Source organism: Cervus canadensis, chromosome 1 (assembly GCF_019320065.1).
Source record: "Cervus canadensis isolate Bull #8, Minnesota chromosome 1, ASM1932006v1, whole genome shotgun sequence".
NCBI lineage: Eukaryota > Metazoa > Chordata > Mammalia > Artiodactyla > Cervidae > Cervus > Cervus canadensis.
The window spans coordinates 50465208-50480192 of record NC_057386.1 but is presented as its reverse complement, the minus strand read 5'-3'; the positions used below and the strand labels follow the sequence as shown (position 1 = coordinate 50480192).

The window sequence follows — 14985 nt, the reverse complement described above, 5'->3', positions numbered from 1 at the left end:
GACGCCGAGCTCATTTACATACTCCGCGCCCCTTAGTGACGTCACTCCGTAGCGCCGACGGTACCCGGGTCTCGTGATAGGCTGACTGACAGCCAGGAGGCGCTCGGGGCCTAATCCCCGGGGCCGGGAATGTGACCCGCCTTTGTGACAGAACAGACTGTAGGGATGCGATTAGCTTTGAGACTGGGTGGGACGGGGATAGTCCGAATTATCCAGGTGCTCCTAATGTAATCAACGGCCCTTATAAAGAGGAAGCAGGCGGCAGGCGGCAGCTAAGAACGCAGCTGTGGTGGCGGCGGCAACAACATTGACGACGGTGACAGAGACCAAGGAAACAGAAGATGGCTGATTTTTTGAAAGGGCTGCCTGTCTACAACAAAAGCAATTTTAGTAGCTTCCATGCCAACTGTCTGTGCAAAGCCTCGAACCGACGTCCGCCAGTCTACCTGCCCACTCAGGAGTACCCGTCTGAACAGATAATTGTGACAGAAAAAACAAACATTCTTTTGCGCTACCTACAACAGCAACGGGACAAAAAGAATGCCGCCAAGAAGAAAGACCAGGAGCAAGTGAACCTCGAGGCCGAGAGCTGGGCGTCCCCGTGCAAGATCCCACGGATCTACAGCCAGGACTGGGACGACTGGGACGAGGACCCTTGAGACTCACGGCCCCACTCAGACGCCTCCTGTGCTGTCTGCTCCTCGCCTGCCCGCCGGCCTGCCCACGCCCCACCGTTCACACCATTTCCAATATGATAAAGCCAATGTATTTATTTTCCTTGTGTTTTTATTGATGCTGTAAACTTACCAACTTATGATTAAAGGGGATGTCAGACCCACTACTGTGATGTTGGTAGGTGTATTTTAAACAAACAAAAAAATTGTTATTCGCTGCCTCTTCCTTCAGTTCCCCCTCCTCTTGCCCCCTAGTCCTCCTCTGGAAAACTGGAGCCTCTCTCCGAGGGTCTAGATTCGGGGCCCTGCTGCAGCTGGTCCTCATGGGTGGGGGCTCTTCTCTTGGTTCCCATCTGCTGGTCCGGGTCTTAAACACTTCGCCTTGTCACAAGTTCCGCGGGGACTTACTCTGCCCAGACCTTGCTCCTTGCTCTGGGAGAAGTCAGCGCTTCCGAATCTTGTTGTTCAGTCGCTAAGGCACTGACTCTATGGACTACAGCATGATGCCAGGCTTCCCTGTCCTTCACTATCTCCCAGAAATTGCTCAAACTCAGGTCCATTGAGTTGGTGATGTCATCCAACCATCTCATTCTCTGTCGTCCCCTTCTCCCACCTTCAATCTTTCCCAGCATCAGGGTCTTTTCTAATGAGTCAGCTCTTTGCATCAGGTGGCCAAAGGACTGGAGCTTCAGCTTCAGCACCAGTCCTTCCAATGAATACTCAGAGTTGATTTCCTTTAGTATCCACTGGTTTGATCTCTTTGCTGTCCAAGGGACTCTCAAGAGTCTTCTCCAGTCCAGAAGCATCAATTTTTCAGCGCTCAGCTTTCTTTATGGTCCAATTCTCACATCCATACATGACTATTGGAAAACCCATAGCTTTGACTGTACAGAACTTTGTCAGCAAAGTGATGCCTCTGCTTTTGTTTTTTTTTTCTTTTTTTTGTGGTGTCTTATAATGCCTCTGCTTTTAAATATGCTGTATAGGTTTGTCACAGCTTTACTTCCAAGGAGTGTGTCTTTCAATTTCATGGCTTAGTCTTTTCATCCCTTCTGGAGCTATTTCTCCACTCTTCTCCAGTAGCATATTGGGCACCTACCGACCTGGGGAGTTCATCTTTCAGTGTCATATCTTTTTGCCTTTTCATACTGTTCATGGGGTTCTCAAGGCAAGAAGGCTGAAGGAGTTTGCCATTCCCTTCCCCAGTGGACCACGTTTTGTCATAACTCTCCACGACTTGGCCTTGCGTGGCCCTCCAGGGAATGGTTCATAGCTTCACTGATTTACACGAGACTGTGATCCATGTGATCATTTTGATCATTATAGTTAAGTATCATCTCCGTATCTTGAAGATCTAAGTATTTTTATCAGGGACTAGTTTGGTGCACCACTTCCAACCCAATAAAAGGAGCTTTCTCATCTGGAAGAAAAAAGAAAGCAGTGGATGGAAGGCTGATGTCAGCAGATGAAAAATTACTGGTTTTGAAAACACAGAAAGGGGACCATAGGGCCAAAATGTATAGAAATAACCTCCTACAGTCTTTCCCACAGAAGAAAGAAAACAGTCCATTTCATTCTTAGAGTAGTGAAAGTTTACTTTTAAACCATTTTTTAAAAACTCATTCAGTTGTGTTTGACTCTGTGACCCCATGAGCTATACAGTCGATGGAATTCTCCAGGTCAGAATACGGGAGTGGGTAGCCTTTTCCCTTCTCCAGGGGATCTTTCCAGTCCAGGAATCGAATCCAGATCTCCAGCATTGCAGGCAGATGCGTATTTACCAGCAGAGCCACACGGGAAGTTGAATTCAACTCTTTCAAAGTGCATGGATTAGCAGCACAGATTTGTCTATCCACATAACATTCCTCACTTGATACTAGAAGTCAGCTGCTGCCTTGTTTCCAAGTGAAGTGAAAATCACTCAGTCTTATCCAACTCTTTGCGACCCCATGGCCAATACACAGTCCATGGAACTCGGCAGGTCAGAGTACTGGAGTGGAGTAACCTGTCCACGAGCCACAAAGGAAACTCAAGTCAGATTTTTCACATTGTATGAAAATTGCTTGAGTCTTCAGAAACCCAAAACAACTGCAAAAATCAATCGGACAGGACACCAAAGCTACAAAGTAGGTGCCTATGTCTTTTCTTGAACAAATCACAACCAGGGGAAAGCGCGAACGCAGTCCCCCACTACCACAAATTATGCAGTCGAGTTTCCCACATTTGGGGAAATCGCAGGGGTCAGCACATCCGGAGTGCAATGGATAAGCCTCGCCCTGGGAAAACCACCTTCGTGATCATGGTGTCTCCCCTGCCAGGTAAGTATGAGTTGTAAGGAGTGTCTGGGACGTCACCCTCGAACTCAGCACACAACAGCGTTATGGTCAATTATATTCCAAGCTCTTTCGGCCCTCGATTGGAAACTGAAGGATTATTTATATGACAGTGACCAAGATACATCCTTTGGACGTTCAGGGGAAATTCTACCCGGCGAAAAATGAAATCGATCCAGCAGCCACCGCGCCCCTCATCTACATATCCCCACCTCTTGTCACTTGTCATTCGACGTCTCTGCTTTTGGACAAGCGTCTAGTTCGTTCTAGTTTTGCCTGGCAGCCGACCCCAAAGACAAAGTGTAGCTGAGATTTTCAATTCGTCTTCGCAGACACACGCAAAGTTAGGCGGAGCTTCGTTACGGGGTGGAGTCCGAGCAGCTTGCGGAGGGCCGAGCAGGGCACGGCGGGGGCGCGGCCCTCACAGGAAGGGTCTCACGATCGGTTTCTGAGTCTGAATCGCCGCTCCACTCTGTAACTACGTGATATCCGCAAGTCTCTCTCAATCTCCGTTTCCCAACGTGTAAAGTGTGAATAATACTGCATGCCTGCCTCACAGGGTTTCTGTGAAAGCTGAACAGAATGCGTGTCAAATGCGACCTCCACCCCCGCCACTCCACCCAGGCCATTGCTCTCCTGGACAGGCGTCCGTGTCGTTGGGATCACAAATCCGACTTCTACAAGACTGAAGTCTCCGCAGTTCTCGGCGCAAAGGCAAGCAGCATCTGGCCTGGATTGAGTAACAAAGCGAGTGCTCCTCTGTTCTCCTTAGCGAAAATTGACGACGCACTGTGTTTTCCTTTCTACCCTTGCTGGCTAGGCACTCTGGGCAAGACAACTCTGCAGCAACTATAGTGTCAAGGGTTTAGTAGTGCGCGGGAGGCAAAACTTTACCTCTATTCTATTAGAGTCTCTGGCCCAGCGTGAAAATTACATTGGAATACACAGTTTAACAGGACGAAACCATACTAATTTATTTAACTTACGTTTATCTGACACAAGAGCCCTCATAAGGAAATGAAGACCCAAAGAAGTGGAACCCTAAATGTTTTTATATTAAGTTGAACAAAAGAGACAATCGTGGAGAAGCAAGTAGCATACATGGGGAGGCTAAAAAGGATAATGATTTTAACAAGACCTGTTTGTGCAGAAATCTCTGGGCATTATCCCTCTTCTCTGGAATATTTCTTTCCCCTGTGTTAGAAGGGAAGGCCAGACCACTCTTCTTACATATTTGCTGTTTTTTAGCGCTTTTGGTTTAAAAATAATCCTTCTGCCACAGTGACACAGTTTGGAGTGGCATATTTTGCAACCTCTTGGCAGTTATTTTCCTCTTAGTCTGTATGATTTTTTAAGTGCTTTGTTTTGTATTTTTGGAGGGTATTTTTAATTATTACAATAGTGATAAAATTTCCCCTGTAGGTAATTAGGAAAATACAGAAAAGCATTTAAGATGCTTAAAGGAAATGCATCAAAATGCAAAGTAACATGTTAGTGTAACACAGAAGAATGGATTAATGTGTTTCCCCTACATATTCTGAAACATGACTATAATATTGGGTTTCCCTGGTGGCTCAGGGAAATTTTAACCCTAATTATATACATCTATTGTCCAAAATATGTTCGTACATTTTGATCGGGAAATGTCATTTAAATGTAGAAAGTAAGAGAAAGATAGTGTCCTATGCACATGGTATTTATTATATAATTACAAAAAATCAAAATCACCCCCAAATCCTAGAATCTAAACATACAATAGTAAGAACATGAAAGACACATTATATTATAATGAACAACATGAAAGATAAAAGGTTAAGAGGCAAAAAAAGATATGAAATGGTATGTATACCATGATTGCAATTTTGTAAAAATATATATCCTTAAGGAAAAGTGCTGAAAAGAAGTGCACTGAAATGATATCAGTGTAACTGGTTGTGAAATACAGGAGGCAGACTTTCAATACTATTGTTAGACTCTTTTTTCTTCATAATGAGAAGACCAAGTCCTGGTGGAACAACTATAAGAAATATGTGGCACCGTATTTAGTTATAAACACAGGCTTTAGCATCAGATAGACTTAGGTTCAAATTGTGACTTTACCATATTTTAGGTATCTGTGCTTGATTTTACCCTCTCAGAACAGTGATAATTATTAGTGCACTCAATATGCCAGCAAATTTGGAAAACTCAGCAATGGCCACAGGACTGGAAAAGGTCAGTTTTCATGCCAATTCCAAAGAAAGGTAATGCTAAACAATGTTCAAACTACTGCACGATTGCATTCAATTCACACACTAGCAAAGTAATGCTCAAAATTCTCCAAGCCAGGCTTCAACAGTACATAAACCAGAACTTCCATGTTCAAGCTGGATTTAGAAAAGGCAGAGTAACCAGAGATCAAATTGCCAACATCCGCGGGATTATCGAAAAAGCAAGGGAATTCCAGAAAAACATCTACTTCTTCATTGACTATGTTAAAGCCTTAGACTGTGTGGATCACAATAAACTGTGGAAAATTCTTTAAAAGATGGGAATATCAAACCACCTTACCTGCCTCCTGAGAAACCCATATGCAGCTCAAGAAGCAGCAGTTAGAACCAGACATGGAACAACAGACTGGTTGTTCAAAATTGGGAGAGGAGTATGTCAAGAGTGTGTATTGTCACCCTGCCTATTTAACTTCTATGCAGAGTACATCATTTGAAATGCCAGGCTGAATGAAGCTCAAGCTGGAATCAAGATTGCCAGGAGAAATATCAACAACCTCAGATATGCAGATGACACCACCCATTATGTCAGGAATCCAAGAGGAACTAAAGAACCTCTTGATGAAGGTGATAGAGTAAAGTGAAAAAAACTGGCTTAAAATTCAACATTCAAAAAAAAAAAAAAAATTCAACATTCAAAAAACTAAGATCATGGTATCTGGTCACATCCTTAATGGCAAAAAGATGGGGAAACAATGATAGACTTTATTTTCTTGGGCTCCAAAATCACTGCAGATGGTAACTACAGCCATGAAATTAAAAGACGCTTGCTCCTTGGAAGAAAAGCTATGACAAACATAGACAGTGTTTTTAAAAGCAGAGACATTACTTTGCCTACGAAGATCCATATAGTCAAAGCTATGGTTTTTCCAGTAGTCATGTATGGATGTGAGAGTTGGACCATAAAGAAGTCTGAGCACCAAAGAATTAATGCTTTTGAACCGTTAGAGAAGACTCTTGATGTCGGGAGCCGCTGGGACGTGCCCAGACCGTGACAAGGTCACGGGACGAGAGAGGAACCTGCAAGGCAGGTTCCCCTCGGGGTCGCCCCGGGGGCCCAGTATGTCCCCTTCCTCTTTCTGTCTTACTGTTGTTGGATTTTCTATTAATTCTTGGGAATGTAACATATAGTGATCAGGCCTCCCTGGCAAAGTCCAAGCCTATTAAGAAAGATCCGCTAAGGCCGAGGCCTACTCTGCCTCCTAAGCATTGGGAACCTTATGACCGACCAGGAATGAAAGGCCTGTTCAGGTTTGTGACAGAGCATCCACCACGCAAGTGGCATTATGCTTGGGAGGGCATCAGAAATGCTCATGATTGCTCTGACCCAGGACACGACCATAAGCTCCGTACCAAGCCAAAAAGGAAAAGGCCACAGGCATAGATTGGCTGCTTGCCAATTATAATGTTCTAGATTAGAAAAGAGTAGAGGTGTTTAGATTCATAAGTAGATGTACGATAGGTTAATATTCTTTGGTCAAGAGGGTTTTCATTGTTGCTATTTCAGTGCTGCTATTTGTCCATTGTTTCTCTTCCTTTAAGCAACATGGAATATTACAGGTATTTTTGTAGAATTGGAAAATATGTAGCATAGGATTTCAATAGTATAGAAGATTTATATTAACCAGCCTCACTGCCATTACTTCACTATTAATAGAGGTGTTTTGCTGCTGCAGAGGTGTTTTGCTGCTTCATAGTTAAAGATTGTAGACTGAGGTCTTGTGGTCTTAGACAAAGAAAAATATATAGGTTTTCTCATGGTACTATTCTCAGAAATGTCAAACATGTTTTTCATAATCCTTCCCATGTATTGTTTTATTGTCCAAAGAATTCATACTGTATCTGGAATCTACGGAACATTATTTTTGTCAGAGTGAAAATGTTAGGCCATTGAGGCAAGAAGACTATGTACGGGATTCAAGGCAAAAACCCTGTAATCAGGATTGTTCCAGATGAAGTCATTGGGAAAGATATGAGGGGAAATGTTGACGGGAGTATGAAACCAACATCTGATGTAACATGGGGTGATGGTAAGGGGGAGGCAAGAAAACCAATTCTATATAATCTGAGCTGTTAAAAAATAAAGTAGACGAGCTCTTGCATTACAACCAGAGTCCGTGCACTTCTCGCTGATGCTACTTATCCCTGGGGTATCCTTGGACCCGCCGGGGCTGGACTCCAGCATCTTGAGAGTCCCTTGGACTGCAAGATCAAACCAATCAATCCTAAAGGAAATCAACCCTGAGTATTCACTGGAGCGAGATGCTGAAGCCGAAGCTCCAGTACTCTGGCCACCAGATGCAAAGAGCCGACTCACTGAAAAATACCCTGAAGCTGGGAAAGATTGAGGCTAGAAGAAGGGGACGACAGAGGATGAGATAGCTGAATGGCATCACCAACTCAATGGACATGAGTTTGAGCAAGCTCTGGGAGCTGGTGAAGGACAGGGAAGCCTGGTTCTGCAGTCCATGGGGTCGCAAAGAGTTGGACATGACTGGGCAACTGAACAATAATAATAATTATAGTGAATATAGGTCCATATGTGTGTGTGTGTGTGTGTGTATACATATTAATATACTGACACACAGAATAAAACAACTCCGTGACCAACTAACTCAAAGGCCCCAAATAAGCGCAGGTGGAGAGGCACAGCCCGTCTCTCAGGCAGAACTTCGGAGAGTTTCTGCATCCTAGGGAGGGGCGGCACCAGCACATCTACCCACCTCTCTCAGATCATGGTTGCCTCTGCCAACTAAGACGTTCTGTCCCATCACACATGGCCCTCAGTCTGTGAGTCTCACCCACCTCTGAATTTACACTCATATCTTTGCCTCATAGGAGTCAAGGATAGTGTGTGTTCAGAAATATGTGTGGCAGTAATTTTTAAAAGCTGCCTTTTGTTATATAAGCTCACTGAGCAGGTCTGACGGTTAAGAAGTCCATGGTGCTGACAACTGAATCTAAACGTCTGTTACCAGCTTGAGCAACTCTACAGACACTCTACACACACCCCCCCCTATGTTTCAGGGAGCCAAACCCATTCTGAGGCACTTCTGATGCACACTGGCCCTGGTTTTACACTTCCCATCCATAAGGCTCTGCAGTATAAACCATAATCACTCTACTTAGACATCTGTTAGATACTGTCATCCACAAAGTGTGACCCAGCCCACCTCAGTTATATGTTATAATTTCATTATGGATCTACCATCCTAATTTCATTCCAGGTGGTTTGCTGTTTCCATGGTATTGCTGTTTCCATGAATGCCAGGCTGGCCACAGCGCTGAGTCCTCTATGACTGTGTCCCCCCCAGGTATGATTTCACAGACATTCTAAGGCTCTTTTTGCTATGCTGAGGAAGTCTTCTTTCTTTTTTAAAAATTTTTTATTGGCATATAGTAGATTTATAATGTTGTATTAGTTTTCTATTGTACAGCAAAGTGAATCAGTAAAACATATACATAGATCCACTCTTTTTAAGATTCTTTTCCCATATAGGCCATTACAGAGTATTGAGTAGAGTTCCCTGTGTTATACAATAAATCCTCACAGGAACTTTATTTCTGATGACCACATTGCCTACTCCAGTATTTTCAACATTCACAAAGTATCCATGAGTTTCTATGAGTGCTACTAATGCTGAAAAAAACAAAAACCTGTTCTCAAGTTGTTACTCACATGTAACTAGTCACTTACAGCCACCTAAACTTAAGGTGCCAGCAACTAGCCTAAGGCGCTGAAGATACTAATCATGTGGAGATACAATCTCCTTGTAATAAATAAGATCACAAACTATAGAGGAAATAGACCTGCCAGAATTAGAGGAAAAGAGTAATGAGCACTAATCAAAGAGTTAAGGACCACATTACGACTGAAGGATCCTATACACCTTTGCCTTTGTGGACCCTTCCACCATGAAAAACGTATTAATATAAAAAGATGACATTGTTATATACATTTTCTTCCACCTAAAAATTCACCTTTTTTTCTTCTGATTTTAAAAGAAGTGCCTTTATGCAGCACTGTGCCTACAGTACCGAGTAATGTTTAAGCCCATCTTAGGTTCTGTGGCAGTTTGGGTGGATCCCAGGCAGCTGCAACAAGAGAGAGAGCTGAATGTCAAAGACTGATGAGAGAAGGCAGGGAATTCCAGGAAGCGGAAGCATGTTATAGAAGTAACACAGCAAGACCTCCTGGAAACTTTTTCAAAATAAGGGAGAAATGATGTCCAACAGAATATAATGTGAACAACATGCTATTTTACAAGTTTTGGTAACCACATATAAAAGGCTAAAAGAACTGAAAATAGTTCTAATAACATGCTTTCCTTATCCCCATACACCCAAAATGGTATATCACTGCAAAATATAACCAGCCTAAAAAAAAATTGAGATATTGTAACACTCCAAAACTAAAAACGTTCAAAACCATTCAGGTAAACTCAGATCCTAAAGCTCAGACAGCTGAAGTTAAATAAATAGTCCTGACAAAACCCAAAAATCCGGGCAGAAGACCATTTCATAGTGGTTTAGTATTTAAAGATCTTTATTTCACTCCGTCCGTGTATCACACTCACCACTACCCACCTACCTTACGTGATAACCCCTCCAGTGTTAGAGATGAGCCACTAGACCCTTTTTAGAAAACATCTTGAACGATTTAAGATAGAAAGAGGATAGGGGAAAGCACCAACACAGTCCCCCACTGCCACAAATTATGCGACCGACTTATCCACATTTGGGGAAATCGCTGGGGTCAGCACATCTGGAGTGCAACGGATGAGCCTCGCCCCGGGAAAACCACCTGATCCTGGTTATCTTCCCCGAGGTTGACCTTGGCACTACCCGCGGCTGCGCACACCACTGTAAGATCTGGGTCACTCCTGAAACGACTCCATTTGGCCTTTATCCTAGCGATTCAAATGAACATATTTTCAAACTATATTTTAGTATTGTTAATAGATAATCAAGCCCGTATTTCCGGGGAACGCGGTTCCAAACGCCTGGAGCCATCCCTGTAGCTACTCCACCGCCGCCTCGCGGCCCGCGCCCCCTGCCGGCCGCTTCCTCCAACAACTCGCCGCGCCCGGATCCTTTCCCGACAGAAACCCACCGCGTCCTGAAGCGGGCTAACTGAAGGTCTTCGGATCTCCCAGTGTGGAGTCCATGGGGCACACCCACGCGAAAGAGTTTTTTAGTCGTCAGTCGACCTCATCCTCGCCTGGCTCCCAACGCTTCAGACCAGCCCCGGGAGAGGAGCCGGGCATCGACTCGAGAATATCTTGGCTACGGGCTTGAGGTTGGATTCCAGTGTTCACGGGGCACGACTCGTGATAAGCTTCTCCTTTCAGAATCAGTTTGTGCAGAACGAAGAGGAAACAGCCAGTCAGATCCCTCCCTGAGCGCAGGCCTCACCCAGGCTTTATCTCCTGCCCCTGCTCTGTTAACATCCCCCATCCTCCTCTGAGAAGGGGCAGTATCCTCAGGGAATAGACGGAGTCCATTCCTACCTTTGCCCTCTGGATTTTCCTTTCTCCTCATCTCTGTGTTTGGCTAAGTGATGTATATATATAACCTATTTTGTTGCTGTTCTATTCTCCCAGCATTTTATGTTTTGAACCAAGGTAAGTTTCTCTTGCCTCCTGACTACTTATTGACAGAGGGGAGTCTGACCTTTCAGTTCACTAGATTCTTCAGACTCTAGATACCATGTGACTCACTAGCCCCTCAACCACCTCATCCTCCTGCTTCAGCAGAGCACACTTACTGCATGTGGTCCTAGATCCTACTTTTGTTCTCCCCAGCACTGCTGGAGGAAGTTGTGATCCTCCTACCCCAAATTCATGCAAACTGCAGTCACATCTTCACTGCAATTTGGCATTCTTCTTATACACATCTTTTCAATCCCCTCTACCCTGATGTTTTAAACCTCCACCTGAACCAGTGGTTCTCAGTTACTATGCCACTGCTCTCAAGGGGTGATTTTGAAAGTTTGTGGGGACATTTCAGTTTCCTTGGGTAGCCAGGCCAAGCATTTGCATATTAAAACACTTTAATATTTTGTTTCTCCTTTATATTACAGTTAGAACACTTACATCAACTGTGGGGAAACATATAACTTACATTTTCTAGGAACATCTTGAATATTCATATTTTCCATGAATATACTATGAACAGTAAAAGAAATATTACTATTTGTTATGCAAAGGGACCCTAAGGTTTTACAGAATTGAGAACTACAATCCTAATCCAATCACACCCATTCTTTTTATAGGAGTGAGAACAATTTACCTTCTCCTTTATTTCAAAAGTACAAATGAATGCTTTTCCCACCAGTGTTTCTCAAAGTGTAAGCATCAACATCATCTTCTGAACCAATGTCTGGCTATGAGATCTGGGTGTTGCCGTGCTCTCCTCCAGGGGATCAGGGGCATCTTCCCCACCCAGGCATCAAATCTGCATCTCTCATATCTCCTGCACTGGCAGGCGGGTTCTTTACCACTAGTGCCACCTTGGAAGCCCCTCATTCCACGTGCGCTCCCAATTCCATCCTCTATGATCTCAGCCCTTTCCGCTGACCTGGCTTTAGCACCTCTCCTTTCAAACATATACAAGTGTCCTTTATTGAGAAAATAAACTTTTTTCAATTCCACAGTCACCCTGCAGTACTATTCTCTTATTTTTCTTTCCTGGATCTTAAGAGTTAAGAATTCATTGGTTTAACATCACATTTATGGAGGAGCTCCTACATGTTAAGACACTCATTTAATTCTCAACAATTACTGTTTAGGTTGTACAAACAAAAAAGAGCAAAGAGTGTTCCGCTCATCAGTGAATTCTACAAGGATGAATTAACGTGCTGCAGTCACTGACCAACAGTGCACTCTGTTATCAGAAGAGATTAAGGCGATAAAAGGATGAAGCACTCTGTGCTCCAGGCCTAGGAAATTAAGACAATGAGAGGATGCTTATTGTTTGCTTTGGGCAAACAGGCCCTGAAATAGGTGTATCTCAAGAAGAATTTTAATAAACCCAGCTTCTTGCTATCTTCCCATACAGAGAAAAGCCCTGAAGTCATTAACTTGTGATATCTGTTCTTTGTAAACTAGCAGTAATCCTTTACCAAGATACCTACTTGACTGCATTCCCCACCAAAACCCATCATACATAAACTAGCCTCTCTCTTACCTCTTCAGAGCAGTTTCTCAGAGCTACTGAGAAGCTGTTTCCTTGGCTTTAGTCCTCAGTAAGACCCTGATGCAAATTTAACTCACAATGCTTACACTGTGCATTTTTATTTCTATAGGCAGTTGGCACTAAGTATTATTGTCCACTTTAGAGATGAAGAAAATGAGGCAGAAGACAATTAACTAATTTACCTAAAACCACCCAGTTAAACAGTAGCAGAACTAGTGAGTTCATGCTCTTAACCTCTACACTCAGTGGTTCATAGACTGATATACAGTTGACCCTTGATCAACTTGGGGTTCACTTACATGCGGATTTTTTTCCATAAATAAGTACCACAGTACTACAGGACCTGGGGTGTGGATATAGAAGAACTGCAGATACAGAGGGCCAACTATAAATTATACACAGATTTTTAACTGCATGGAGGGTTGGTGCCCCTGACCCTCACATTTTCAAGGGTCAAAGCCTCATTACAGTTAGGGTCTACTAACCTGTGGAGAACATCAGGTTAGAAAAACTGGGAGTATTCATCTCCCCAGAGCAAAACTGGAAAATCCTCCAAAACAGTTACAGTCTCTTTGGCATCAGAGAATTTAGGAGAACAGATTAGGATCCTCTCAATGTGATGTGGTCAGTGAGACAAAGGAAGGTATTCTCAAGCCCTGGGACTAAGGGGAGTTTCCAAGATACACTGATTGTTTAATTTGTCTTCAAACTGATCACCTTAGCCTTCACTCCATCCATGAGAAATTAATGTGGCCAACACACATTATACATGTTTTCTTGCCATTTCCCCCTACTCCATCAAAAGCAGAAAATGACTGCATTTTTTTCAAAGGTCACTCTTGCCTACTGATTATGAAAGTGCTCACCTCTGCTCTTTCTCCATCTTTTTTCAGGAAGGTTTGTTCTCCTCTCTTGTTCCCTAACTGGGGCAATTCTGCAAAGCCCAGTCCTTGACTGTTGTATTTCTCAGCTTCCATGTTCTTTCTTCAAAAACTGATCCCACCTCCCAGATGTCTCCCTGGTGCTTCACTGGTAAAGAATCCACCTGCCAAATCAGGAGACATGGGTTCGATCCCTGGGTTTGGAAGGCCCCCTGGAGAAGGAAAAGGCAACGCATGCCAGTATTCTTGCCTGGCAAATCTCATGGACAGGGGAGCCTGGCAGGCTACAGTCCCTGGGGTCACAAAAACAGATAGACATGACTTAGCAACAAAACAGCAAACAACAACTATTCAACTAGGCCTGTTCTATAGCTTGCTTCCACATCATCATTTCATAACTTTACGTCTCAGCCTCAGCAGAGACATAGGAGTCACACCCATGGCCTGGGCTGCTGGCTAACTGAATGGCCTGCCATCTCTCCAGTATAAACAGCCGAGAGCCGACAGACAAATGAGAGTGACTGGTAACTAAACACTGCTGGGAGTGGAAATGGCAGAGCATCTCCTGGACTAGACTTTCAATTGACTATGGCCAAAAGAAAGTCTGCTACCACAGACTATCAGTTGGAAGAGTCAGGTGATGAGCCGCAAACTGGGAAAGCAATTCTGTGATCTCTTCACAGACACAGCTGCTTGACTTGGGCTTTTTTACTACATATATAAACTTGGTACTCACCATACCTTGCCTATACTTTCCACTCCATCCGCGTTTATTTCTCACTTCCCTAAATACTTGTTCTTGGATTTACTTCTCCAAGTAGCACAGCTCCTTTAAAACAGTAGCACATTTGATTTTTCAAGTAGGATGTGTACGTGCATGTTCAGTCGTTTCAGTTGTGTCCAAGTCTTGGTGACCCTATGGACAGCCAGGCTCCTCTGCCCTCTCCAAGGGATCTTCCCGACCCAGGGATCGAACCTGTGTCTCTTATGTCTCCTGCATTGGCAGGCAGGTTCTTTACCACTAGCGCCACCCAGGAAGCCCTTTAAAGTAGGGATGTAAAAAAAAAAAAATTTTTTTTTAATAAAATAAAATAAAGTAGGGATGTCATCCTAAAAGTTTTTAACTTGTACAATCTTTCATTTACATAATGAAATCACAAGCTCCCATCTGACCTTGAATTTAAAAGATAGGAAAACAAAAGAGTCAAAACAGAAAAGCATGTTTTGGGAAAGAAGTTCTGATTTTAAAAGTTACCATTCAGCCTTTGGGAAAACTGAAGAGTCCAAAGGAAAAAAATCATTATAAATATGTATTTTATGGTGTCAAAAAAATTTCCCCTCCCCCACCCCTGTGGTTTGTTCATTTTTTACCATTTCATCCCCCCAACCCTTTTAAAAATTTTATTGAAGTATAGTTTATTTGCAGTGTGGTGTTAAATCTTGAAGGCTTTAAAAATTAATAGTCATAAATGTCTAGACACAAACATATATTTTTAACTTTAAAAGAAAAAAATGAGACTAGGCTACCCATCCTACACAATAATCACAGTATTCATTCATCCAACATCCTCTTATTGAGCCTTCATTTACTGTTTTCAAGGCATTTTCTTTGGAGCTAGAAAATCCAAAGTGG

At 43.3% G+C, this 14985-nt stretch overlaps 2 protein-coding genes and 2 non-coding genes across 7 annotated transcripts in view; 1 reads left to right on the top strand and 3 right to left on the bottom strand.

Annotated features, from left to right (window-relative positions):
* TEX14 (testis expressed 14, intercellular bridge forming factor) overlaps positions 1-14985 on the bottom strand; it is a 151014-nt gene that overhangs the window by 107616 nt on the left and 28413 nt on the right. Inside the window, exon 1 of one of the 4 annotated variants that reach the window (XM_043482938.1) lies at positions 10388-10694. The exons of the other annotated variants lie outside the window; for them this stretch is intronic. The gene's annotated coding sequence lies outside the window, so the exon portion shown is untranslated. Of the gene's footprint in view, positions 1-10387; positions 10695-14985 lie in introns of those variants that run through there. 4 annotated transcript variants of the gene reach the window in all.
* LOC122450596 (DET1- and DDB1-associated protein 1-like) lies at positions 92-772 on the top strand. Its single transcript, XM_043482977.1, has one exon. The coding sequence runs from the start codon at positions 342-344 to the stop codon at positions 657-659; it is 318 nt and encodes a 105-aa protein (XP_043338912.1). The 5' UTR covers positions 92-341; the 3' UTR covers positions 660-772.
* Positions 2837-3000, bottom strand: LOC122425564. The gene has a single exon (XR_006264904.1). It is a non-coding gene; the product is annotated as a U1 spliceosomal RNA (small nuclear RNA).
* On the bottom strand, positions 9952-10110 carry LOC122425702. Its single transcript, XR_006264972.1, has one exon. It is a non-coding gene; the product is annotated as a U1 spliceosomal RNA (small nuclear RNA).